The 27,602-nt window shown below is 49.1% G+C and overlaps 1 protein-coding gene and 1 long non-coding RNA gene across 3 annotated transcripts in view; one reads left to right on the forward strand and one right to left on the reverse strand.

Moving 5' to 3' along the window:
- Klhl3 (kelch-like family member 3) overlaps positions 1–27,602 on the forward strand; it is a 120,585-nt gene that overhangs the window by 24,019 nt on the left and 68,964 nt on the right. For both annotated transcript variants that reach the window (XM_087591298.1, NM_001419643.1), the window contains 2 exon segments: positions 4,654–4,760; positions 19,050–19,171. Coding sequence is in view for 1 of the 2 variants with exons in the window: in NM_001419643.1 (NP_001406572.1) it covers positions 4,654–4,760; positions 19,050–19,171 (229 nt within the window). In the remaining variant the exon portion in view is untranslated.
- LOC134482666 (uncharacterized) lies at positions 17,967–19,728 on the reverse strand. Its single transcript, XR_015641432.1, has 2 exons — positions 19,302–19,728; positions 17,967–19,058 (listed from the first exon to the last, which is right to left on the reverse strand). It is a non-coding gene; the product is annotated as an uncharacterized LOC134482666 (long non-coding RNA).

The following is a 27,602-nucleotide window of genomic DNA, read 5'->3' on the forward strand; positions in this document are numbered from 1 at the left end:
TGTGGATATAGGGGTGGGAGGACATGGGGCGGGAGGATGTAGGTGTGGGGGCTGTGGGGGCCAGGGGCTGTAGGGGCAGGGGACATAGGGATGGGGGGACATAGGGGTTGGGGATGTAGGGGTGGGGGATGTGGGGTGGGAGGATGTAGGGGTGGGGAGATATAGGGAGGACACAAGGGTAGGGGGACATAGCAGTGGGAAGACATAGGGGGACGTAGGTGTGGGGAGGACACAGGGATGGGGGAACACAGGGGTGGGGGAACATGGGGGGGAGACATAGGGGTGGGAGGACATAGTGGTAGAATTGCCCTTTTCCAATTTCTCTAGTTCCTCTCTGACGTTTGCTATTACATGTGATTTTATTCATAGGTTTCATAGTGGGCGTGAGGTGATATCTGACGATTTTGAGATTCTGACGGTTGTGAGCATTTTCTCCTGTGATTGTTTGTCCTACCGTCTTATGTAGGAAGACATGTTTTGAAAGATGTGTTTTGAAATCCCTTGTCTCCATTTTAAACAGGTTATTTTTCTGTTGATTATTCGCGTGTAAGTTAGAGTCGGATTTATATTCTAGATAGATGCCCATCTTGGTATCAATGTTTTGCCTTCATAAAAATAAAAAAATCGTCCTAAGGATTGGAATCCCATATTTCCCAATGATGTCCTTTAAACTGCAAGTGTTTTAAACATGGGCATCTAATTTAGCAGCTTTTCCTTTTGCGATTTTATACTTTTGATTTCTTCTACTAGGCTGGTATTTCTGAGACTTATACTGAGGCGTTTGCTTTACTCTGGAGTGATTTTGTGCACAGTAGGAGGCCATGCTCACAGCTTGTCACTGTTGAAAAGACTGTTGCTTCACAGGGGCTGGTCAGGGAACACCTGTAAAAAGTTAAGGGGTTGGGGAGATGGCTCACAGGCCAAAGTGCTTGCCAGGCATAAGGAACTAAGTTCAGGTCCCCAGCCCTCCGGAAGAAGGCAGGTACAGCAGCTGAGGGTGATGAGGGTGTAGGTGGAATGGGAGAGATTGGCAGACAGACCCCTGGAGCAAGGCAGCCTAGTCAGCCGGTGGTGAGTTACAGCTCCCGTAAGTGGCCTTGTCTCACGAGTGGGCAGGTTGGCTCAGTTGGTTGCCAGACTTGATGACCTGGGTTTGGTCTCTAGGACTCTTACGGTGTAAGGAGGGAATCGGTTTCAGCCAGCTCTTCTTTGACCTTCACACAAACACATGCATGCCATGGAATGTCAATGTACTACAATTCAAACGAAACAGCTGTCATTAACCTCAGGACTCCACATACATGTGCACACATGTGTATGTACACCTCTACACACATGTACACGCATCCTCTCATAAGTGAATTGACCGTAAATATCATAAAATACATTAAAAGAGAACAAAGCTCATTTTTTTATGGGCTTCTAATTCTTCTCTACGTAGTCCTCTTCCTAGTATTCTTGCTGGTACAATTAAAATACTCTTGACAAAAACAGCTTAAAGGCTAAAAAGTCTATTTGGGTTCACACTTTGAGGTTACAGTGTATCGGTGTTGGGGAGATCACAGCTGCAGGAACTGGAGGCAGACGGTCACATTGTATTCACAGTCAATTATCAGGAAGCAATGAATGCTCTCTTTTCCCTCTTTATATAGTTCAGAAGCCCAACCTAGGGAATGGTGCCGCCCATGGTGGGCAGGTTTTTCCATCTCAATTAACCTAACCAAGATAATCCCCCTTAGGCATGCCTACAGCCATCTCCCAGGTAATGTTAGGTCTCATCAGTTGGTAATCGTGATACCATCACCATACCTGTTTTGTTGTTAGTATCTTTTTTTTTTTTTCTGGTCAGAGAGGCTGGTTCTTGCTCATTTTGATATTTAAAAAATTGTCTGTTTTAGACAAGAGTCTCACTGTGACCTCACTATTGGGCCCCACAATGTTTGTCCCAGCTAAGGCAGTCAAAAAAAAATGGGGAAGGGGCGGCTTATCTGCTCAGATCAGACAACTCAGCAAAGACTTTACATCAATGTCTTGGAAGGGTGATGGAAAAGTTCTTGGATTGGCAGGGACATGGGGCACCTTTTAGGTTCTCATATATCCATTTTTTTTCTTTTTGAGATTCTGGAGACCAAATCCAGAATCTTAAATATGCCAGGCAGGTACCCCTCCACAGACCTATACCCTAGGTGGTTCTCAACCTTCCAAATGCTGCAATCTGTTAAAACAATTCCTCATGTTGCGGTGACCCTCCCCCAGCCACAGAATCATTTTTGATACTACTTCATAACTAATTCTTCTGTTGTTATGAATTGTAATATAAATATTTTTGGAGACAGGTGTTTGCTAAAGGGGTCACAACCTACAGGTTGAGAACCCCTGACCTAAAGCCTATTTTACTTTTTGTTTTGAGACATGGTCTCACCAGGCTAGCCTTGAACTTGAGATCCTCCTGCCTCACCCTTCTGAATAGCTGGGACTATAGCCTTGGGTCACTAAGCCCAGCTCTCCATCACCCGTTCTGTCAGGAACATGGATTGAGTCATTTCATTTGCTTGTTTGTAAAGATGCAGGGCCTGCTATGTGTCAGCCATGTAGCATAGGGTCCAGGGTACAAGATTACATATGCTACTTCCTTCTCTAAGTCCCCAGTGAAGTAGGGGTGACTGCCGTGTAAAAAGATAGAAGATTCTGGTGGTGGTGGTGGTGGTGGTGGTGGTGGTGGTGGTGGTGCTCTGTGTGTGTGTGTGTGTGTATTTAGAGGTTCATGTATCGGAGGCCAAGAGCTCAGTTTTGGGCATCTCCCTTAATCACGCCATTTCACTTTTTAAAATAAGATATCTTTAACTTTTTGATAATTTCATACATGCAATGCTTCTTGGTCATGTGTACAACCAAACTCCCCTCCCAACCCCCAGGCACCCCAACATGCCCCCATCTCCCCTTCCTGTCTTCTTTCTTGGCGGATAACTGCTTTGTCTCGTGTTGACTTACCTTGCCGATTCAGTCTTGTGTGGCTAATCATAGCTGCTGAGTTCACGAGAGCAAGGGCTATGCCCGCGTCCTGAAGACAGGATTTCATGATACGCTTCCCACCCTCCAGCTCTTGGATCCTTTCTGTTTTCTATGATGTTCCCTGAGCCTTGGGCGACTGATACACACGTCCCTTTTAGGGGTCAACACTCAGTAGACACTTATTCTTAGCATGACCAATTATGAGTCTGTGTATTAAGTCCTTCCACTGTAGTGAAAAGGTTCTCTGGTCAAGTTTGCTGGTAGCGCTGAACAGTGTTATAACTATGCATATTCAGAAGGCTGTGGGGCTGCATGCCGTTTAGCAAGCCAATAATAGTCGGTTCCCTCATTGAGTTTATGGCCTTCCGAACCATGGTCTTTTGACCAGGTTTACAGCACCAGACCTGAATTCACTCTCATGGTACAGGCCTCACATCCAGTTGGTTACCCCCATACATACTGTGCCACTCCTGCATCCACGGACACGCCGTGCCTTGCATGATGGTATTGCAGTGTACATCCATGTTTTATTTTCAGTGGCAAGGTCTCTCACTGAACTTGGAGCTTGCATATTTGACTAGACCGGCCGACCAGCGAGCCAAGGGATATTTTCGTCTCTCCCTTCCTAGTGCTGGGATTAGAGGCATACATCACGGTGCCTGGCCTTTAAAAGTGGCTTCTTGGGGATTGAACTCAGGTCCCCTCATGCTTTGATAGCAAACACTTTACAAACTGAGTCATATCCTCAGCCCATAAGATTGTGCACGTGTATGCATGCACATGCGCCTGTGTTCGTGTGTATGTATGTGCATGCATTTGTATGTGTGTGTGCACATGTACACATATGTGTGCGTGTACATGCGCATGTGTTTGTGTGTACCAGTATATGAGGCTTTATTCGGAGGTCAGAGGAGGATATCAGATGTTTTATTTTATCCATGATACCACCAATGTCTGATGCAGTATTCTCTTGGGACAGGGCGTCTTACTGAATTGGGAGCTAGACTGGTAGCCGGCAAGCCCTAGTGACTTACTCTCTTCACCCCTCACAAGCTCTGGAGCAGAAGGCATGCTCACAGTAGCACCTGACTTACTAAATGTAGGAGCCGGGACTCAACTGAAATCCTCTCGCCTGCCCATCAAGCACTTTCACCCGCCGAGCTGTGTACTTGGCCCCAAATAGTGCTTTCTTTTCCTTTTTAGCAGTACGTGAGACTGAACTTACACGCTAGGCAAGTGTACTACCACAGAGCTACAGCCCTGGCGAGATTCTCAGCGATTGCAATGGCTGGAGTTTGCACAAGACGGTCGGGGGCACTGTGCGCAAGGCTGTCTTTAAGTGAAGGTGTTAAACCTGGGAGTCTGACTAGTCTTGCATATGCAGTGGAGTCTTGCTGGAGGCACGCACGCTCATATTCCCTGGCATTAAGTCAGTCCCTGAGCCACTCTTGTCCATATTCACCACTGCAGAACTTGGGGATCAGGGTCCTGAAGAGAAATGAAGCAACTTTGGGCCCAATAGACGCAGAGTAGTCGCGTCCCCGCGCCAGGCCTCTGTATTGATAGCGTGTGATCCGGGTGGGACGGGGGTGTGTGTGTCCATGCTGTGACTCTTTCTGTCACCTCACTGGTGTCTTACAGTAAGCGGCTGCTGTGTGACGTGATGATCGTGGCAGAGGACGTGGAGGTAGAAGCCCACCGCGTGGTCCTGGCAGCCTGCAGCCCTTACTTCTGTGCGATGTTCACAGGTAAGGCGAGGGCGCACAGCTGCGCGAGGCGCTGGGCGAATACCAAGGGCGGCCTAATGGGGTGGGGGAAGCGGGGGTGGGGGGGGAGGCAAAGCTATGCAACCCGTTCTGAGGATCATCTGTGGAGAACTGGAGGGAACCGAAGCCTCAGCTGGGTCAGCCAGACCCCACAGGGATCAGAGAGACAGCGTCAAAGGGTTCATTAGTCTCAAGCGCCACCGTCACAGTCACGTGGGACGCTTGTTAACGGTGTGGACCTCTGTACCATCTATTGAGGGCTGAGGCAGAGACAAGAGAAGAGGTCGGATTACCGGGACATTATCCACTGAGTAGGACTCGGATTTTTCACACCTGGCCTAGTGCTTTCCCACGGGGACTACACCTTGTCTCTGGCCACTTCTCCCAGGCAGGGGCCAGGGGTCTCCTGTAGCACCCATAAAGGTCTAGACACGTGGAGGATGGTAGAAGAATGTCTGCATCACTGTTGCCAGGTTTTCAGGGAAGAAGTTGTCTTGCCTAAGGATCTCACACGCGTGATGCCTGGGCTGAATCCCTGAAACCCATCGGCTGAGTTTTCTGTTGTCAGCACCTCTCTGTACCACGTGTGTGGATGGCTCTCTCCTAATGCCTGCTGCTGGAGGATGCTATCTGGGTTTCTGAGTCACCAAGCCTGGTCAGGTGTCCCTGCCACATGCTTTCTAAGCGGCCTGTGCATGCTCTGAGTGTGGTATCCATCCCCTCGAATCTACAACACTAGTGGGCCGGCTCTGGTGCTGCGCATGCGCTCCCCTCAGAAAAGCCCCCTCCCTATCACCATCATAGCGCCGCACAAAGGCACTTTCTATCCTATGTCAGAACTATTTAAAAAAAAAATACTATAGCTGTCTGCTTTTTAACCTGTCTCCTCATTTCTTGGGAAGATGGGTTGTTTGACCTATTTGTTACCCTGTGTCATGGTTTGAATATGTTTGGCTCAGGGAGTGGCACTGTTAGGAGATGTGGCCTTGTTGGAGCGGGTGTGGCCTTGTTAGAGTAGGTGTGGCCTTGTTAGAGTAGGTGTGGCCTTGTTGGAGTGGGTGTGGCCTTGTTAGAGTAGGTGTGGCCTTGTTGGAGTGGGTGTGGCCTTGTTGGAGTGGGTGTGGCCTTGTTGGAGTGGGTGTGGCCTTGTTAGAGTAGGTGTGGCCTTGTTGGAGTGGGTGTGGCCTTGTTAGAGTAGGTGTGGCCTTGTTGGAGTGGGTGTGGCCTTGTTGGAGTAGGTGTGCCACTGTGAGGGTGGTCTATAAAACCCTCATCCTAGCTGCCTGAAAGCCAGTCTTCTCCTAGCAGCTTTCAGATGAAGATGTAGAACTCTCAGCTCCTTCTTTACTATGACTGCCATGCTACCCACCTTGATGATAATGGACTGAACCTCTGAACCTGTAAGCCAGCCCCAATTAAATGTTGTCCTTAGAAGAGTTGCCTTGGTCACGGTGTCTATAACTAAGACACAATGTCTTAAATACTCATGAGATGTGTGTATTTTGTTAACGTGGGGATGGAATGTCCGCTGCACGGTTGTGAGGCACGTCTTGTCTTGTGGTGCGTGCATTCTGCTCACAACGGAGAATTCGTGAGGTTGGAGGAGGAGCTTGCAAAGAGCTGGGAACGAAAATGCTTTGACTTGGTAGAATCTAATTTTTTCCCCACTGTAACACACCGCTGGGCTGGAGTGACCTTGTTGGAGGGCCTTGATGCTGGGCTGTAATGATCCCCTGACTCGAAACATGAAGCAGTGGTCTTAGCTTGGAGCTGTGCACCTGCTGAAGTACACGAGGCATCCTCGTCTCCCTTGTGCCAGGACAGACTTTCTACCACATAGCTTGGGAAACCTGACAAACCTGGGGATCTTGAGCCGTCCTCTCTTCAGAGTGTTCTCAATCTCAAGCTGCAAGGGCTTTAATTCTTCCCCCTCTTTCCTTCACCCAAACCCTGCGGTTTTAGAATAATTTAATCTCGTCTCCAATAGTTATTCGGCCACAGTTTCGGCAGCGCGTGGCTCAGCCAGTCATACTCTTCGTATGCATGGTTTCGCAAGTTCAGTGTTGACAGAGGAGTCTGCTTAGATAATGAATTGAAGGGTTGGCCGGAAGGACCCCATGGCCAACAGGGTCAGCTGGGGGAGTGCATGCTTCTGGACCGATCTTGTCTGAAGGGGGGGAGAGAATCAAGAGAGGAAGGAGTTCTAACGTTCCGCACTGCACAAGCCCTCCACGGACCCGGTCACCCTACATCCTCATCTTTATCCATCCTTCCTCCCATCCGTCTGAATACCGTTCACATGTCTTTGCTCTATCCTTCCTCCTATCCGTCCTCCCATCCGAGCACCTTTCACGCATCTTGACTACAGGAAGAAAAATCAGAAAACATGAACGAGCAACAGACGAAGGGAAATCGAAACAGGAATAAATGCATGCACCATAGCACTTAGGGGACTGTTCTCTCACAGGTCCTATTTATAGCTATGTACACCCACAAAATGTCTTTGAGCACAAACAGACTCACATATATTTGAATAGCTGTGCTTTCATAAATACATAGTTTTTTTAAAAGACTTATTTATTTATGTATATGAATACACTGTCACTGTCTTCAGACACACCAGAAGAGGGCATCAGATCCCATTACAGATGGTTGTGAGCCACCATGTGGTTGCTGGGATTTGAACTCAGGACCTCTGGAAGAGCAGTCAGTGCTCTTAACCACTTAGCCATCTCTCCAGCCCATAAATACATATTTAAAAACCGCTATTAATCTGGAATGGTTTTCCTTCCCATTTCTGTTCCGCCTAACCCCACTTCATCCTTCATTACAATTTAAGTGTCAGTGCCTTAGCAAAGTCTTGCATGATGTTCCCTCCAAACTTCCTTCAATCCAGTTGTCACCTGCTCCCAGCATGCCTTACACGGCTCCTTAGTACTCCCTTAACTCCCTTAATCTCTGATTTTCCTCGTCAGTCATTGCTGTATCTGCTTACCCAAAACCTGCCCTGAGCAGGTGCTTGCTAAACCTCAACGACACTCAGCGGTCCATCCTGAACACGGTTCCACATCCACGAAATCATATCAGTAACTTTATAAGATTCCCTCCTTAACTGGACGTCTGTCCCCTTACTTGCCGGAACGCAAGTAACATTTTCCGTTAGCGCTAAGTGTTTTCCTGGGAATCTTTGTATCTTAATCATTATTTACATTTCTAATCATTTCCTTAGAATAGGTTCCTAGGACAGGAAGTACTAGGCGAAAGGCCATCCACACTAAAATAAGTCTATTTCTAGATCTTTCTGTTTTAGGCATGTAAGTGTTTTGCCTGCGTGCACCTTGTACATGCCCGGTGCCCACAGAGGTCCCAAGAAGGCTTTGCATCCTGTGGAACCAGAGTTATAGATGCTTATGAGCCACCATGTTGGGGCTGGGAACTGAACCTGGATCCCCTGCAAGAGCAGCCAGTGCCTTAACTGCTGAGCCGTCTCTTCAGTCCCAACCGTAGACATTTTGAAGACATAAGTACATACCTATGAGTAGGCAGTTGGAAAAGGTGCGCCCCTGAATTGCCGAGGTGCATATCAACTTTCCTTTTTGTTTGCTCACATTTTCTGATCTTCTTTTGATTTCTTTGAGACGTCATTTAGACCCCCAGTTGGCCCATCTTGTTGTCCACCTACTAGCACCTCATGAGACTGTGTTAGAGACCTCTTGGCTCTGCTTAAAACCCAAGTGACATTGCAAAAACGTTCCTACACATCAGATTTGGCTTCTAATGGCATAAACTCAACCCGAACGGCCCAGGTGGCCCCTGTCTGTTTCTCTCAGCCTGCTCAAGGCCAGAGGGAAGGAACGCACTCGTGGTTTTCTTCTGACTGAGGAGGCATGTGGCACAGTCTTTCAGTCAGGCTTAACTACAGCTGTCTTTTCATTGTTCTGAATGTGAATCCACACCCCAGACCATGTCCGCCCCACGATAGCACGGGAGCCATCCATCCTTCCCGCAAACAGTTCCATGTGCCGTCTGGCGTGGACTTGCAGCTTAATCGCTTCCCCTGCTTTTAGCAGAGATCGAGTAGCGAGGCCTGCAGGCTGTGCACTGCCCAGCCTTTAGTTGTGAATATGGGAGGTGCAAGACTTTCTCATTCTGCTATCTTGTACCGCCATGTCAGCAGACACAATGACAGCCTGGCCAACTCCCCCCACCTCTCTCTAAAAAGAGATTTATATTATTATTGTTGTTATCATCATCATCATCATCATCATCATCATCATCATTAAATCATGCATCTATGTGCAGGGCATGTACACGTGAGTTCAGGTGACCACAGAGACCAGAGATATGGATCCCCTGTTGTTTGACTTACAGTTGTAACTGCCCCAACATAGAGCCAGGAATTGAACTTGAATTCCCTGCAAGAGCAATGTGATTTATAACTGCTGAACCACCTTTCTACTCACCTTGTTCTCCTTTTGTTTTGTCCTTTACTATGGGTTTTGCTTCCTGCTGTGCTTTTATTCAGAGGTCTTAACACACATGTCTTCTAGATACGTTAAAAAACAAGCCTCATTTTATGGTATTAAAGAAGTCGAGGTCTAAGGGGGTACGTGAGCTCAGGGCCTTAGTCCTATCATAATGGCTAAAATAAAACACATTTGGGCTCTCAACTCAAACAAAACCTTGGTAATATCCTGGTTCCATTTTCTTGATCCTAGTGTGTTATAGTCACTGATGGCAGTAGTGGTGATGGTGATGATGGTGGTGGTGGTCATGATGATGGTGATGATGATGTTAGTGGTGATGATGGTGGAGGTGATGCTAATGCTGGTGGTGTTGGTGGTGAGGGTGATGGTGGTAGTGGCAGTCACAATAGTAGGAAGTACCATTCTGAGAGTGGAGGGAAAATGTTAAGTATTTTTATGACTACACAGGAATTTCCTTCTATTACTACCCAAGCAAGAGGAGGGATGAGGTTCCAGGGGGTTTGGATGCTTGGGTGATCTTCCTCACTTTTTCCTAGCCTTCACACTCTCATTGGCTCCTTTGCTTCTTACCCAGTCTAGGGATAAAGGCAGGACTAGAAATATTTTTTTTCCCAGGAGAGGGAAGTTAGGTCTTGGCAATAAAATCGCTCAGGCCACCGACTGTGGAGGACTGGCTAAGATTTAGGGAAAAGATAGAATATTTCTTTTTACTGTGTGTGACATTAACAACTGCAGTGGGGCCTTACGAGCTCAGCTCTAGCTGAGCAAGGCACATCTTAGAACTTGGGTGAGGGTTAAAAACACCATCTTAACACATGTGAGGGATCATGGAGTAAGGGGTAATTGTTTTTCTGTTTTCTTTCTCCTTAGTGCACAGGATAAAATTACGGTAGAGATCATTCAACACAGGAGGAAGGGAGAATTCTCCACCACAAGGGCTCTTGAACATAGCCTTTTCTTCCCTGCAAGGACATGCTCTTCAGAGCCCTACTGCCAATATACAGTTTCTCATTATCAAGCCTTTGTTTGCTTACTAATAGGATAGGACTGTCTGGAAGATAAGCCAGTGATTTTTCTAGACTTATTGAATCTTACATGGTAATTAAGGATTTTTCTTTTCCTTGCTCGGTTGAGTCTCTGTCCACCTGTTCCTGTTTGGCAGCCTTTCTTCTAAAAAGGTCTCATTCATACATTCAGTATGCTTGTAGAATCTAGGATATGGACTCTTGTACCTGATAGGATCATGGAATTAGTTGTTCTTTGGTGTTTTCTATAGTTCTGAGAAGGGAGTGAATTCAAGGTCCAAATGCAGAGTCTGAAGACTTCAAATTCAAATCTTTTAGTCCAAGACAGCAGAGTCTTTACCTTGCTCTTTAAAGGGGTTTTCTCACTGGTTAACCTGCTTCTAGGCTTTTTCTCCCACTCCTAAACCACATGGTGTAGCTACAGAGATCTTCCCAAGACAAGCATATGATGCACCTTCAGCTACTGAAACTCTATCGGGACTTCCTACTACCTTCACAGGAAGTCTGAACTCTTTATGTTGTCTGTTAGCATGTAGGCAGCCCACATCCTGCATCCTGCAAGTGCATTCATGGGTATATACATGTGCATGCACACATGTACATGTACATGTACATGTGTGTGTGTGTGTGTGTGTGTGTGTGTGTGAGTCTGTGTATACGCACATGTATTCATGCCACAGAATGTGTGGGGAGGTCAGAGGACAGTTTTGAAGGTGGGTTCTCTCCTTGTGTCATGGGTTCCAGGTGGGGCCAAGTCAAGCTTTTGTGGTCAGTGCTCTCTGTGCTGATCTACCTCACTAATTCTAGACTGAACCTTTTATGCTTCTATGAAGGTCACATTCTCCCTCACTTCTAGTCCCTCTTCTGGGACACTTTCCCTTATTCTCATGTCTTCTCACAAGCCTGAAGACAGGAGTTTGATTCCCCGGAACCCACTGGTAAAAAGAAGGAAGCTAATGTTGTCCTCAAACCTTTACATGTCTGAATAGTTACGACTCGTCCAGATCAGTGCCTTTTTGCTTTTGCTTTTAGTTTGTTTGTTTTGTTCAAGACAGGTTTCCCTGTGTATTGCTGGATGCCCTGGGACTCACTCTGCAGAGTAGGCTTTTAAATATAAACCAATCCAATGGGATCGGTGGACTCCATGACCAGGAAAGCAAATGCGTGCTCTTGTGTGTTCATCGTCGGGGTGCAGGGTGTCCTGGCCGTTAGTCTTTTGAGCAGAGTTCCCTTTTCTAGTGTTTAATACCCTTTGCAATTATGGGTTTGATGGTGTCTACCTCCATCCCCCATAAATCCAACCACCGGACTCAGCTCAGAGAGGGCAGGTCGACGGCTTATTCACTTAGGCCCTAGACCTAGCATGAGAGGCATATTTGGTGTGTGCTAGCTGAATGGACGAATGTCTGCCCCTCGTTGGACATGCATGTTAATGTATGCCAAGCATCTCTACAGACAAAGATATGTAAAGTGAGTTTCTCAGGGGTGTCTGGCAGAGGTCCCTGGGAAAAAGTGGCCCCTGGGGTGAGCTTGGAGATGGGAAAAGAAACAGGGTCCGGCTTTCTATTTCCTAGAACTATTTTGCCAAACTATTAGAGGTTTGTGAAGACTCAAGAAGGACCACCGAGGTCCTAGCTTGATGCGGTGGCACCTGGGAGGCTGAGGCAGGAGGATTATGAATTTGAGGACAGCCTGGGCTACACAATGAGACCCTGTCTTACGAAACGAAACAAGACAAAGAATGACCAAGCCCCTGGATGGCTTCTCTCCATAAGGAATGACTGCAGCTCACCGCGGCATGAGCTACCAAGAAAAAACTTCTTCCTTTGGCTCTGAAAAATATTTCCTTGGCACCTGTTTCAGGCTGGCCCTTCTGTTATGTGCCAAGGCTGCTGGGAACAAGCTTGGCAAGACCTCGTTCTCTCGGTTCTCACTAGCTAGGTATCTAATGGTGACTTGCCCTTAGACTGTTGACCCATGTTGGCCAGTGTTGGGGTCAAAATATGGAGGGATTTATTAACTATGAATCTAGAGTCTATTATAGATCTGAATCTAGAGTAGGTCTAGAGTTAAGCCAACTTCAAGTCTTTCATCTGTGTATAAACAACTCTCGAAATGCCAGTTCAATAATTTGTAGATGGCAGAAGTGTCACTCAGCTCTGGGAACTGTGACAAGGGTCAAACGCGTTCTGTGGATATCACTTAACAGAGGGCCTAGTCCAGTGTGGAGGCTTTTATTACTGCCATGTTCAGGGCCAATTTAAGCTAAAACCTTAATTTGGTATAGTATAGTCATTTCTGCTGCTTCATGGAGGTTAATAAAATTAAGGCTGACAGGAGTTTGATCCCTGGGACGCACTGGTTAAAAAAAGGGAAGCTAATGTTGTCCTCAAACCTTTATATGTCTACTATGACCAACACATGTCAACTCACATTCATGTAAGCATCACACACACACACACACACACACACACACACACACACCGAAAATTTTAGAAAATTGTAAGGTTGTTTTCTATAGTTGTATGACTACAATTACATTTCTTAGTTCACCACAAGGGAACTCTCTTTTTTTTTTTTTTTTTTTTGGTTCTTTTTTTCCGGAGCTGGGGACTGAACCCAGGGCCTTGCGCTTCCTAGGTAAGCGCTCTACCACTGAGCTAAATCCCCAGCCCCGGGAACTCTCTTTTTAAACACTTACTTTGTATATTTGCATGTGCACGTGTTTTGTGTGTGCATGCCCACATCATAGCATTTGTGTGGAGATCAGAGGATACCTGTGGGCTTTAGATGTTTGAGCTCCAGTCTTGGGGTCAGGAACCTTTGCTCACTGACCCTCCTTGAAGACGCTACACAGAGTGCGTAGACGCTGACTGCTGCCTCAAGCCCCAGCATCATCTTTCTTGTGTTATTTTTCTTGTTTACTGGAATTTCACAGTTATCCAAAGAAGCACAGAGAAGCCCTTAGAGTTGGGTTTTTTTTTTTTTTTTTTCGTTCTTTTTTTTCCGGAGCTGGGGACCGAACCCAGGGCCTTGCGCTTCCTAGGTAAGCGCTCTACCACTGAGCTAAATTCCCAGCCCCTAGAGTTGGGTTTCTTAAACGCGCTCCGCTCATGACGGTGGGCCGTACGTGAATATGAAAACAGATATCAGTTGATAACGCCATGGAGGAATTGACTTTGAGTCGATTCTTTTACTTGCGTTTTTTTATCTTTGGGGAGAGGAAAGCCTGACCTAGACACTCACTGTCTAGCCAAGGGTGAACCTCCTGCCCCCACCTCCCTGAAGGTGCTGGAATTAAGGGAGCGCATTATCCCGTCTGGTTTGAGCATGCTGGGGTTGTGTGCTTCCGGATGATCTGTGTGCTCAGAGGCTTGTAAGGAAATTACTTGGTATACATAGGGTTTTACCACTTCGTAGAGATCTCAAGGTATTCTCACGCTAATGAGACGAGTGGACACAGAGAGTTCCGCTTTGACCGAGTATCTCATACTGCAGGGCACAGAACCCTTCAGCGATCTTCAGAGTGGGTTATTCTAATTTGATTGTCAGTGTCATGAGTGCCGCTGCACACGCATACGTAGTTCAAAGTGGCAAAAGTGTGTTTGGAACCTTCTGAAAGTCGCTGTCCTAATCGCGAGTCAGAATTTTATAGAGTGTTCTAAGAACTGAAATTCAGGTCAGAAACTCAAACGGCATTTTTTTAAAAAAGACCTGCGTTTTGTTTTTTAGCCAGCACACAGAGTATTTCCGCACTTCAAACACAACAGCTATTGATTCCTGTCCCCGTCCATCCCCCTGCCTCCTTTTGTGTGTCTACAGCCCCAGCGGCCTTTCCCTTCAGGTCACCTGTGTTCTTCTGTCTTCCCTCTGCTCAGTCTCTGACGTCTCTGTTCCCATCCCCGCTCTCATGGTGGCTGTTTTATGTTGTGTGTCCCCTGGCCCCACCCAACACACACACACACACACACACACACACACACACACACACACACACACACACGCAAACTAGGAAGCTACGCTCCATACACAATATTCATCTTTCTGAACCTAGGTTATCTTCCTTGATATAGTGTTTTCTTGTAGACCTCTTCGTTAGAGTAAAAGTCCATTGTGTATGTGGGTGCCTCTTCCCCACTTGGCTATTGGTCGATGTCCAGCTTACTCCACTCCTTGCTCTTATGAATGGAGCATCAACAAACAGGGATGTTCAGTGTGTTCAGGGCTGGTGTGGCTGGCTTACCAAGTCTCTCTCTCTCTCTCTCTCTCTCTCTCTCTCTCTCTCTCCCCGTCCCTCTCAAATTTATTATTTATTAAACATAAGTACGCTGTCTTCAGACACACCAGAAGTAGTTATTAGATCTCCTTCCAGATGGCTGTGAGCCACCATGTGGGTGTTGGGAATTGAACTCAGGACCTCTGGAAGAGCAGTCAGTGCTGTTAACCACTGAGCCATTTCTCCAGCCCCCAAGGAGTTCTCTTTTTAAGTTTTTAGGAAACAGATGACCACAATGGCCTCTCCAGTTTACACTCCCGCCAGCTCTGAATACACTTCTGTCTCCACACATCCTTGGAAGCATTTATTGTCACTGGTTTTCTTGGTGATAACCATTCTGACTGGGCTGTGATGGACAGTTAATGACATTGGACAGTTCAAAAACAAACAAGCAAACAAACAAAACACCGGCCACTTTTGCTTCTACTTTTGAGAAATACTTAGTTTACTTAATGACTCAGTGTGTATATGTTTAATTTGTAGTTTTTTTGTGTGTGTATGTGTATGCATGTGTTTGTGTATATTTATGTGTGTAGGTATGTGTGTGTTTGTGTAAGCACACACGTGTGTGTATGTGTGTATATGACTGTGTATGTGTTTGTGTGTGTAGGTATGTGTGTGTATGTGTTTGTGTGTGTGTAAGTGTGTGTGTATGAGTATGTGTTTATGTGTTTGTGTGTGTAGGTATGTGTGTGTGTTTGTGTGTGTGCATATGTGTGTGTATGTGTGTTTATGTGTTTGTGTGTATAGGTATGTGTGTGTATGTGTGTATATGTATGTATGTGTTTATGTGTTTGTATTTATCTGTTTGTTTATGTGTACATGTGTGTAAGCACATCCATGTGTGTGCGTTTGTGTGTGTAGGTATGTGTGTGTGTGTATGTGTGTTTGTATGTGTAGGTATATGTGTGTTTGTGTGTGTGTGTTTATGTGTTTGTGTGTGTAGGTATGTGTGTGTGTTTGTGTGTGTATGTGTGTTTATGTGTGTAGGTATGTGTGTGTGTTTGTGTGTGTGTGTAAGCATACCATGTGTGTGGAAGTCAGAGGACAGCCTTTGGGTGTTGGTGGTTCTCCTTCTTACACATACGTAGGTACCCCTTCTTACCATGTTGATACAGAATCCCGTCACCACTTAGTAGCCCAGGCTGGCCCTCTGTCTTCTTGAGATCCTTCTGTGTCCCCCTCACTGCCTCTCCCTCCCGTCTCCTGTAGGAACGCACGGGTTCTGCGGATCCAGACTCTGGCCATCTGCCTTGTGTGGCAAATGCTTCTACTCCCTGACACTCAGTTGTTTGTCTCATGTATTCTAAATGGTGACCCCGTGTCTTTGGCGTACTTAGCAAATGTTCTCTCCCCTTCTGTGTTTCCCTCTGTAGCAGTTTCCTTCATTTCAGATAGCAATTTCTAAAACCAAACACTCCAACACAGCCCGGTACAGAGAAAGGCTGCTTCGGTGTATGCCAAAGAATGGCAGTAGGGGAATTCCTAAAATTCCTTATTTTCCCCATTTAAATGATTCTGTTTCTGTAGGTGCAGAACAACTTATATGTGCTGTACCAATGCAGTCCGTGAAACACCCCACGTGACCGAGCCAATGTGTTTCAGGTAGTGCACAGTGCACATGGTATTCAGGGTGGCGTAAAGCTGAACAGCCGTACATTGGCGAGCACTGGCAGAGAGATGTGGACTCACTGTGAGCACTGCACAGGATGCTGACCCACAGGCCACAGAAACCTGAATTTGATAAATCTGTTATTGCCCCAGAAAATAGAGCCCCTCTGACCTCTGTACCCATGCATGTGTGAACACACACACACACACACACACACACACACACACACACACACACATGCAAGCACGCACGCACGCACAGATTATTCATACGGTCTTAACAGTTTCTTTTTGTTTAAAGTTCTAAAACCTTGACTTGACTCCCACACACAGATTCCACAGAGGAAAAGGCCGTCAACCCGGGCCTGACCATCTTGCCTCTGGTTTCTTACAGCAGACTGTTCTTTCAAAACCCCATTTCCGAGGCCTATGTTCTTTAATTGACTTTTGGGATACAATTAGCATTGGACCCTAGTCAGTGAACTTCTAAATAGCCATCTGGAGGGACAAACCATAAACTTCTGAGTTCTTTGCCTGCACTTGTTTTCCTGTTCGTATGACCCAGCATAAGCTTTGGAGGATTGGGACCCCGTCTTAGGGGGCAGGAGGAGTCCACCGCCTTTCCCTCCTGCCTTCTCACCATGGCCTCCAGCCTCAGGATGAAGTGAGCTCTAGTCATCCACCTTCACAGTACCCAGAGAAGGGAAAGACTCGGGAGCTCCTGGCCTCCTTTGTCTGACAAGGAGACGAGCAGGCAGGATCTGAGGAATCCAACACCACCCACTTTCCCTGTGATTCCAGTCATGTGACCTGGAGCTGTGGCAGGGCGGGGACCGTGGACTGATTGTGTGATTGCGTAGCTTGGGGTGGGCATCAGGAGACCACGTAATGCACCACACTGCTTTCTTGGGTGCAGGGAACCCAGGGTTGTACTGTGCTGAATCCTCTAGGTGCTGCCAACCGTTGGGCTGTTGGCAGGCTTACACCAGGGCATCTGACTGCATAGTCTCTTGGAGCCACACTACCCTCTGATTTGTGCCCCCTGCTGTCTGCTACCTCAAGTCCCAGAACTTGCTGAAGAGGCTCAGTTCTAGGCTGGCACCAGCAGCAGCCGGGGTCTCGTGACTGGGAGTGCGGTGCTGTTATTGGTCTCACTTCTGGCTGCGAACTCTTTCTTGGGTTATTATCAGGAGCTCCCGGCGGTTCTTCCTGCCTCCAGTTCAGCTCTCTCCCACCTCTGCATCCAGGATTTCATTCAGAAATCTCCTGCTGTAGACCATCAGAGAAATCCATATCTGGTCAAAACGATCCCCTATCAACACATCCAGAGCGTAACTCCTGTGCCAAAGGCTCTGGGAGCACCCGAGGAACAGGAAGCAGAGAGATTGTAAGAGCCACAAGCCCAGGACACGTGTGCTGGGAGACAAAGTCTTCTATCTGGGACAAGGAGCTGCTCCCAGGAAATCCTAACAACATACGGGACCTCCGAAGGACAACACCAGTTGACATGTCACTGTGGACCGTGGATGGGGGAAATCTCGCAAGACCCCATCCCTAGATGGAGAGCTACAGGCAGTTAACGATCACACACACACACACACACACACACACACAGAGAGAGAGAGAGAGAGAGAGAGAGAGGGAGGGAGGGAGGGAGGGAGAGAGAGAGAGAGAGAGAGAGAGAGAGAGAGAGAGAGAGAGGTCTGTCTTTTCCAGAGAGGAGCCTCCCATAGTTTATCCCATCCTGAATGGTCAGCCCTAAACACATAGACGTTTGAGAACCACTACCTGGACCCAGCAGGTTGTATTTATCTCGACATATATGTGTGGAAGAGAAGGTCTTGACTTCTAGAGGGAGTTGTGGGGCACGAGAGGGGCTGCAGCAGGAGAGGGAAGAGTGGGCACGATGTAGATCACGGATGAAGTCCTCAGAAGGGCATTCCATTTGTTCTCGTGCTTCTGGTTAGGACCTCAGCGCTGTCACCGTTTCCACGAAGCTCCCTTGTGTGACGAGTACCGCTCTACCCGCTATGGCCACGGATCCCTCTCTAGCTTCCTTCCATGCTGTGACCAGCCATGTCAGCCTCTCGCTGTCTCTCAGATACAGTATCCTCTTGGAGCCTCTCTCCTTTACACTGGGCCCACGCCTGGCCCCTCCTTCCCTGCTTTGCTGTCTCTTGAACCTCATCCTGTCACCCCCAGATAGGTATGCGCTCTCCTGGGAGGTCTTCTGTAGCACCCATGTGTGGTGTGGGTCCCTTCTCTGTGCTTCTCCCTGGGGCTGTGTTTCATGGTGTTTAAAGCTGTGGATTCTGAAGTCAGGATCCCCTTTCAGCCCACCTCGGCTGTTATATGTTTGACCACAAGATGAACCAGCTCCCTTCCTGGGCCTTGTCTTTTCCTTTTTTCCTCTGTGTAAAATGATGCTAATTTTTACAACCATCACACATTTCCACGAAGTTTGGAAGAGGCAAGAATTTAAAGTGATTCACCCAGTGTTTTGGCCATAGTTAACAATGAACAAATACTAATTTTTCATGTTGTCATGATAATTTGTGCGTATTTAGATTCCTCTTACAAGGCCTGCCCTCCTTCAGGGCTAGCAAAGGGCTCGCTCACCAGGCCTGGCCCCAGATACAGTTGTCGGTAAGTACGTTTCAAAGCCCCGTCTACAGAAACAGGCAGCCGAACGCAGAATGCCTACAGTTGGTGTCTGAGAAGCAAGGACGTTATGACCTTGACGTCCCTGTGCCCGATTCTCTCCAGTGGTTTCCAGGGGCACAGGCGAGCGCTCCACATTTCCAAGACAACAGTGCAGGAGGCCACAGGTGCCAAATTCCTGTCCTTTTCTGTTTTTGTTGTGGAACTGCAGGTGACATGTCTGAGAGCAAAGCCAAGAAGATTGAAATCAAGGACGTGGACGGACAGACCCTCAGCAAGCTCATCGACTACATCTACACTGCGGAGATAGAGGTGACGGAGGAGAACGTGCAGGTAATCCCACCGGTGGCCCACACGCCGCCCACTCAGGACCCGCCACGTCAGCGTCCTACCCTTTAACTCTCACGGCTCCTCATGGTCACTAAACGGGGAAACAAAGCTGCATGGGATGACATCACTTTACCTGGGCACGTGCCCGGCACAGCGTAAGGGCGGAAGAATCGTACCCTTGTCTGTTCAACGCATGCCCGGTATAAGCTGTTCCTTCCGCCCTCAGGTTACGTAGTAGTACCGTAGCGTGAGCCCAACCCCTGAGTGAGGAGTTTTATAAAAAGATAGGAGAGACCAGAAATAGGTTTGGTGGAGGCGCGGTATGGTGTGGGGGAAGGGAGTGCTCTGCGGGCCCATGCAGGACATGGGGACGAGGCTGGCCATGAGCATGTGGAGAGAGATGGGGAGAGGGGGCAATGGAGAGAGGGGGAGGGGGGAGGGGAAGAGAGGGAGAGGGGGGAGAGGAGAGAGGGAGAGAGGGAGGAGAGAGGGAGAGAGGGAGGGAGGGAGAGAGGGGGCAAACAGCCCTTTCACAGTGAGTCAGGCATACCTGGCTGTTGCCAGGTAACTGTGGGGCGGAGCCTAGACAAAAACAACAACAACAACAAAAAAAGCAAACCGCCAACCAGGAGTGAGGAGTTTTAAGCTCATGTTGTACTTAGCTTACGAAGGAGGAACCAGAAGCTCCATGACTCCTCTCCTCCCCAGGCTGCCCTTTTGTCTCAGGGGGTGAGAGACCCTTCATGCTGTTTACCTGACAGCATTGGTCACGCATGCAAGGCCCCTAGCACGTGGAGGGCGAGCACGAGGACCCAGTCTCACCAGAGTGTGTGGCGATGACATGCTGTGCGCATCTTTCCCCTCTTTCTCAACCCCGCCTGACCCTCAGCCACCTAGAGCCTGGAAAGGAGGACCCAAGAGAGGACACACATACTGTGCTTCAGTTGGGGAGATGATTGGGGAGGGTCGGTCTTGACCCGCACAGATCACAGGGCCGAACAGATAAGGTTACGTTCTTCTGCCCTTCCAAGAGTAACAGAATTGATGTGTTTTGAAGGGTTTATTGTTGTTTTGTTTTTGCACAAAGCCACCTAATTTCCTGAGGCTAACTAATGCCCCTTAGGTGACCCATTTCCTACTGAGACACCACACCTCCAGGTTGGAGCTGTCTGAGAGACTGGCTTGATTGCTCTTTCTTTCAACTTAGCCCCAGCGTTCCTATTACCCGCCACACCCTTCGCGGGCACTGTACATGTAACAGCACTGGTCCCCTGTTGTCTCAGTGTGGGAATGAGGCTAGAGATCCGTTAAAGAAACACAGGCGTCCCATCTGTGCAGTCCTGCAGTGAGAGAGGATAGATACCAAGGGACACTGGATGAAGGAAGGATTTTGGGAAGGATGTTTTTTTTTTTTTAAAGAGTTAAGCTTCAAGCTGAGGTTGAGGAATGAGTGGTGGGCGGAGGTGCTAACGTGGGGTCAGGGGCAGGCAGGCAGATAACGAGGCGCATTGCATCACCCCTGCAGAACCAGCGGTGCCAGGGAGATTTCCTGCTTTATATAGTTACTGTAGCAACATTTGTAGAAATATAGGTCTCAGTGTCCTGGCTGGCCCAGAGCTCCCGGTGTAGACCAGGCTGGCCTCAAACCCATGGGGAATCCACCAGCCTCTGCCTGAGTGCCTAAAGGCGTGTGCCACCATGCCTGGCTCAAACTATATGCACGCTAAAATGTGTAATTTGGATAATTAGAAAGGACTCTGTTCTGGTCCTTACTTCCTGACAGGGATGAGATGATAACAGCAACAAAACAGTAATAAATAATTATGCATTATTAAGGTGTTAATTAAGAAATTAAGGCATTGATTAATAATACATAAAGGTAATAGGTATCCATCAGTAAAAAGGTAATTATTACAACTCTGGTCTCACCCAGTGCTGATCTCGCTGGCTTACAAAACACATTGTTTCAAAGTGGTGACAGCAGATACCAGAGCTCTGTAGAGAGTGACTTTGTCATTACTGTTTAAAGCAACTTTAGTGCTGGAGAGATGGCTCAGTGGTTAAGGGCACCGACTGCTCTTCCAGAGGTCCTGAGTTCAAATCCCAGCAACCACATGGTGGCTCACAACCATCTGTAATGGGATCCGATGCCCTCTTCTGCTGTGTCTGAAGACAGCTACAGTGTACTCATATACATAAAATAAATAAATAAGCAAAACAAAAAACTCCCCAAAACTTTGTCTGAGAGGGAGGGGGAAGGACAGGGAAGGGTGGAGTTAGTGCAGTTTAGAGAGCCGGTGGAGGAATTATGGGGAGACAACATGGCCGCGGGTTCACAGCGCCCTGGGACTCAGTGACTGCCAGAGAAACCATTCAGTCTGCATGCTTGCCCTCCACCTGCTGGAGCCTTTCCACTTCCTGGACACCCCATCGCCAAGTTCAGTCTTCTCCACAAAGCAGAGGCCGTAAGAGCACCCATTTTCATAGGTATTCGAAAACTGCCTGTGCTCAAACCCTGGCTTCCGTTCTTATCTGGCTGTGATGCGGAAGCAAGTTAGGTGATCTCTCTTTGCCTCAGGGTTTTCATTTCTTAGACTTGGCCCTGATGACAGCGTTTACTCTGATGGGGCTGGTGTGGGCCATTTAATCGATGCGGTCTTGAGAACAGCATTTGCTGTGATAGGGCGGGCGTGAGGAGAGAGCCTGCTGACACATCCGTAGCCCAGGGCCTGGCACACAGCACATACATAGTATTACCTAAACAGGGTGATGCCCTCACATATCTGTAGAAGGCAGGCATCGATGCCAATGGCATCCGAGGACCCGTGGCCAGGTGGCGAGTAGGAGTCATGGTGAAGGGAGTGGGGCTAACCCCATCTGATCTAGAAGTGGCTGGGGATTCTCCTAGGCCGGAACATACTGTACGATATCTCCCGGGGTATACCCGGAATGCTTGGCGTGGACTGAGGCCTGACCAGGCACCAGCCATTCTTGTGAGGAGAGGGACCTTTGGGCTATCTGCTGAGGATCGAGGGGAAGAGCGCAGGGCCCCGGGCTGTCCCGTGTGCTGAGCTGTACACATCTCGTCTCTTCTTTGGACGATCGTTCAGCATTTTTCTCCAGCTGCTAAGCCGCACCAGCCGGCAAGGCCACAGAGGAGTAGCTCAGACAGGCTGCTTCCCAAGGAACAGCTGATCTGTAGGCGGAGACAGATGGTGGGCCCGGGCAGAGGTGTCCAGGAGGAAGTAGTCACTACTGCCTGACAGGAGGAGAGGAACAGATCACACTCAGGAAACATTTGGGGCAGACTTTGGAGGAAGAGGGGGTGGTCTATCTCACTTCTTCTGTCATTGTGCCCATCCCCCTAGCCCAGGCTGTGAGTCCCCCGAGGGAGCTACTGTCAGAGGTTGGGGCTTGGTGGAATGACCCTGAGAGTTAACTCTCACCCCTTCTCGGGTGCACACATGTCCCTGGCCCTTGGAGAACTGGTTCTTGGCATGGCAGAGGTGGCCACAGTCCGTCCGGAGACTTACTAATGCGATTAGAACCTGGGCCATGCAGTCTCTCCACTGTCACCATTACCACCTAGGTAATGAGACTAACACAGTCCCTGCGAGTAACGCTGGGTCACACAATGGGGTGGGGACCGAGTGACTGTGCAGAACTCATTATTTCTCCTCCTCCTCCTCCTCCTCCTCCTCCTCCTCCTCCTCCTCCTCCTCCTCCTCCTCCTCCTCCTTCTCCTTCTTCATTTGTTTTATGTAAGTACATGGTACACTGTCATTGTCTTCAGACACACCAGGAGAGGGCATCAGATCCCATTACAGATGGTTGTGAGCCACCATGTGGTTGCTGGGAATTGAACTCAGGGCCTCTGGAAGAGCAGTCAGCGCTCATAACCCCTGAGAGCCATCTCTCCAGCCCAAGAACTCATTTCTTAAGTGAATGGTCTGAGCCTCAGTTTCTGCCCCTAGTGGTCAATTATAACCAAACAGACAGTGCTGGTGGCTGGGCACTGTCCTATAAATGCATCAGCCGCTTGGTTCTCAGCGGCCCTATGGCACCACCGTGACCATGCCCACTGTACTGTTGAGGTGCAGACACACAGAGCTGAGGTCATTGTCCTTGGCCACATGACCAGCAAGTGGGAACACCATCGCTGAAAGTGACACTTTGATCACCCCGCTGTCCGTGTCCTCCCTCCCCCTCAGATGGCTCTAACAAGCACCACCGCTCAGCACGCCTGAGCTGGGTGCCCATGTGCGGCCAGGAGGGGCTCTGGACGCCCTTCACCTGGCACTCTCGCTCGCCCTCGTTTGCGCCTGCCCCCGCCCCCTCCTCCCGCCCCCGCCCCCTCCTCCCGCCCCCGCCCCCTCCTCCCGCCCCCGCCCCCTCCTCCCGCCCCCGCCCCCTCCTCCCGCCCCCGCCCCCTCCTCCCGCCCCCGCCCCCTCCTCCCGCCCCCGCTCCCTTCTCCCGCCCCCTGGATGGAGTTCCAGGATTAGGTGTTTTCTGAGGCAGGGCATTTCCTCTTGTTTTTGCAAAAGGAAGCAAAGCCAGTAACGGGATATCCTCCTCAAACAAGACAGGTCCAGCACAGGAGGAGTGGAAGGCTGCCTGTTGCAAGCGGAGGGGACCAGGGACTGTAAACTCCTTGCTGTGGGCTATTCCAGGCTTTCTTAGGAATGAGGTGCTGAATGGCAAGCTAGGTGCTTTCGACCTGGGGTTATTTTCCACGCTGATGGGTAGTTCCTGCTAACTCCTCCTTTCCTCAGTGGCAGGCAGTCCAGCCTATGACTCTATCCTCACAACAGCCCACTTCAAAGCCGAAAGTGGTGCTGGGCTCAGGAAGTAGAGAAGAGGAAATGCCCTCCAGTCCTGTTGATGTGGAAGATGGGGCCCACCTGTTACCATCCCCTGGGGGCTTGGGTTTGTGTGTGTGGCCCTATCTGATAGGGCCTCGGTCTATCTCTGAGCAACAGTGCAGGAAAGGCGGCTTAGCTCAGGGTCTCCCCATCCTTCCCTTTAGTATTATGGCTTCCTCTAATCTTCCTGTCCTGGGTGAACCCAGGGAGGGCAGAAAAGGGCCTTTAAGCAAGAGATCAAGAAGTGTAGGAGCCATGAGACCACAGCAGAGTTCACTGTGGGAAGCCAGGTCAGGGGGTGCTCTCAGGTAGGAGGGGCCAAGCCAGAAGAGGGTGGGGGTGGAAACTGTCATTAGTTTCTGTCTGCTAAGTGGGTTTTTGTGAGCCGTGGGGCTAAGGCACTCGCTCAGGAAACAATTTGTTATTGTACTTCTAGAGCTGGCTGTCATGAACTTCAAAACTGAAGCACTAAACTGTGCCATCCTTACAGAGGGAAGGAAGGGAGGCCGTGTCTCCGGCATAGTCTCGCTGGGGCTTGGCAGGGAATGCAGTCCGGGGATAGGCAGGAGTCTCGACTATCCAGAGAGTTACTGGCTAGAGCTAACCCGGACCCCATGCTAGCATACATAAGTGTTTCAAGTCGCCTACAACCAAGGGGGTCCCCCCAAAAATTTGTCCTAGAACTAGTGGGGTCAGACAATGCCAGATGAGTGGTCCTGTGGGGTCACGTGGTATGGAGCCTTCCATTCCTAGCATGTACCCAGCAAGAGTGGCTAATGGGTCTCCACCTCACGGGCAGGCAGGGACTAATCTGGTTTTGGGATCTGTATGGCCAGGCCAAGCGGCCCACAGGTTAATTGAGTTTCCAAGTTTATGGCTGACCTGGTAGAGCTTGGGTGGCCAGCGTTGGGCTCTAGTTGGGTTTGCCTACGTTTTTTACAACTCCGAGTCGAAGGCGATTTTTATCTCTTTCTTCTTCAGAAATGAATCAGTGGGCCAGAAAACACCAAGGACATTGTGTTAACTTAAACCAGCCTTGCTGGGGACACGGCAAGAGGGAGGCGGGGTGGAGGGCTAGAGGAGTGGCCTTTCCAGGGAGAAGTAGAAGCTGGTGGACAGACAGAGCTCTCCTTGTAGAGGGTAGACCCTGGCTCGGTCTGACACACAGTGGAGCTCTTGGGGCGGAAGTGGGTGCATTTGGCAAGGATGATGAACAGGGGACACTGTCCTCCTGCAGCACCGGGAGCTCTGGGACGTCCAACAGTGTTGTCAGACCAGGACGGTTGGTTACCCGTTGGGGAAGGATCAGTAAGGGCATGGTTTGGGGCCTAAGCACATAGAGGCAATTGAAGTCTACACAGAGGGCTAGGAGATGTTTTGGGAGGAGATCAGCACCCAGCAATTAAAATATTAAAAAAAAAAGACACACGTTATGCCACAAAAGCAGCCATGCCCGCAGCAGGTGTCTTCCTGGACAAGCCATTGTAGATGGGAACAGCTGGAGTTGGTCTGGCTCTGCCTCTCTCCCTGAGAACCAGAGGGACATCTGGGAGGAAGGACATAGGAACAGGGCATTGCTATGAGGAACTGGTGCTGGGTAGGTAGTTTTCACCCAACTTTCCCTTTTGGTAAGTTATCCTGGCAGCCCTTCTCTTCCAGAGAGAGAGAGAGAGAGAGAGAGAGAGAGAGAGAGAGAGAGAGAGGAAGAGAGAGAGAGGAAGAGAGGAAGAGAGAGGGAGAAGGGAGAGAGAGAGAGAGGAAGAGAGGAAGAGAGAGGGAGAAGGGAGAGAGAGAGAGGAAGAGAGGAAGAGAGAGGGAGAAGGGAGAGAGAGAGGAAGAGAGGAAGAGAGAGGGAGAAGGGAGAGAGAGAGGAAGAGAGGAAGAGAGAGGGAGAAGGGAGAGAGAGGGAGAGAGAAAGGAGAGAGAGGGAGAAGGGAGAGAGAGGGAGAGAGAGAGGAGAGAGAGAGGGAGAGAGAGGGAGAAGGGAGAGAAAGGGAGAAGGGAGAGAGAGGAGAGAGAGAGGAAGAAGAGAGAGAAGAGGGAGAAGGGAGAGAGAGAGGGAGAGAGAGGGAGAGAGGGAGGAGAGAGAGAGGAAGAGAGAGGGAGAAGGGAGAGAGAGGGAGAGAGAGGGAGAAGGGAGAGAAAGGGAGAAGGGAGAGAGAGGAGAGAGAGAGGAAGAAGAGAGAGAGAAGAGGGAGAAGGGAGAGAGAGAGGGAGAGAGAGGGAGAGAGGGAGAGAGGAGAGAGAGAGGAAGAGAGAGGGAGAAGGGAGAGAGAGGGAGAGAGAGAGAGAGAGGGAGAGAGAGATTGCAGAGTCCAGTGGGGCAGGGCGTCTGTCTTGTTTTGGGCCTCTGTGGGAAGCTTGATGAGGGTTGGTAGTGAGCTCCCAGCAGGCTTGCTCAAGCCAGTTTCCCCTGGTTCTTAGGAAAAACATGTGAGCACACACCCAAGCAAGAACTATTCTGTTTTCCATGATGCAGAATAAGTGTCCTGTGACTTTTCAAAAGAAAACCCAGCTCTTCCCTCTGTGGTCGCACTCTGAAGTGTCTTTGCTTTTTAACCTGTTGGGAAGGAGGGTCACCCAAGCGTGCAGAGGCTGGGGCGACTCTCTTCTTTCCATCAGCTGACAAGTGCCGTAAAAACCGAGGCTTTATCCTGCTTACGACTGAATCTCAGAGCCAGTGCCTGCACGCTGCAGTCTTCAGGGCAGTGGGTGCCGGAGTCAGCTGGCCAGAGAAGTATGTGAGGGGACCTTAAATACCTCTCCACACCCAGGTCACACCTGCTGCATGACACTATTTCTGGGGAGATGCAAACAGACATTTATTTGCCCCAGAGAAGGAACCGATGACAGACCAAAGAACAGATGTCCCCAAAGTTTAGCTTAGTAGAACCAATACGTTTTACTGGGGTCGCTCACAGGAGCAGAAATGACTCAAAAGACAACTGTTATCACCCTTCATGGGCGACAGCTCAAGAAAGCTGGAAACCTTGAGCTCACCACACAATCTACAGGCAGCTCAATAGGTCTCGGAGGGAGTACTAGTTGTTCTGAGCGTCTTCCAGGAAGCTCAGCTGGTCTCTGTTTCCTCCAGGCAGCTCAGCTTGCTCTCTCTCAGAGTGTCTCTCCCCAGTCCTTACTGCTTATACAAACGTAGGTAGGGACGGCCTAGTGGGTCCCATCAGTTTCAGGGACTTCCTGTTGTTTTTTTATTTCCTTAGCTTAAGAGCGTCCCCAAGGCTGGAATGTTTTACCTTTCTTGAGACCACTTTTCTGTTCTCCCTCCCTGCAGACACCCCTTGTCTTCACAAGCTTTCCTCCAAGACAGAAAGGTTTAATCTCAGAAGAAACAGCACACAATAGCCGTACCCATGAGGATGTGCAATTCTCTGGGCGATGCCAATGTGTGCCAAGTATTTAGAGCTTCTGTGTGTGCTGTACATTGCTGTACTTGTGCTGCAGGTGTGCACACACTGTGTCTCACTGGGCGTAGTTCTTGGCCCAGCAGATAGAAGGTCACTCGGGTTCTTAGACACGACTGGGCTTTCAGGCCTGCTTAGAACCTACCTGC

Source organism: Rattus norvegicus, chromosome 17 (genome assembly GCF_021556685.1).
Source record: "Rattus norvegicus strain SHRSP/BbbUtx chromosome 17, alternate assembly SHRSP_T2T, whole genome shotgun sequence".
NCBI lineage: Eukaryota > Metazoa > Chordata > Mammalia > Rodentia > Muridae > Rattus > Rattus norvegicus.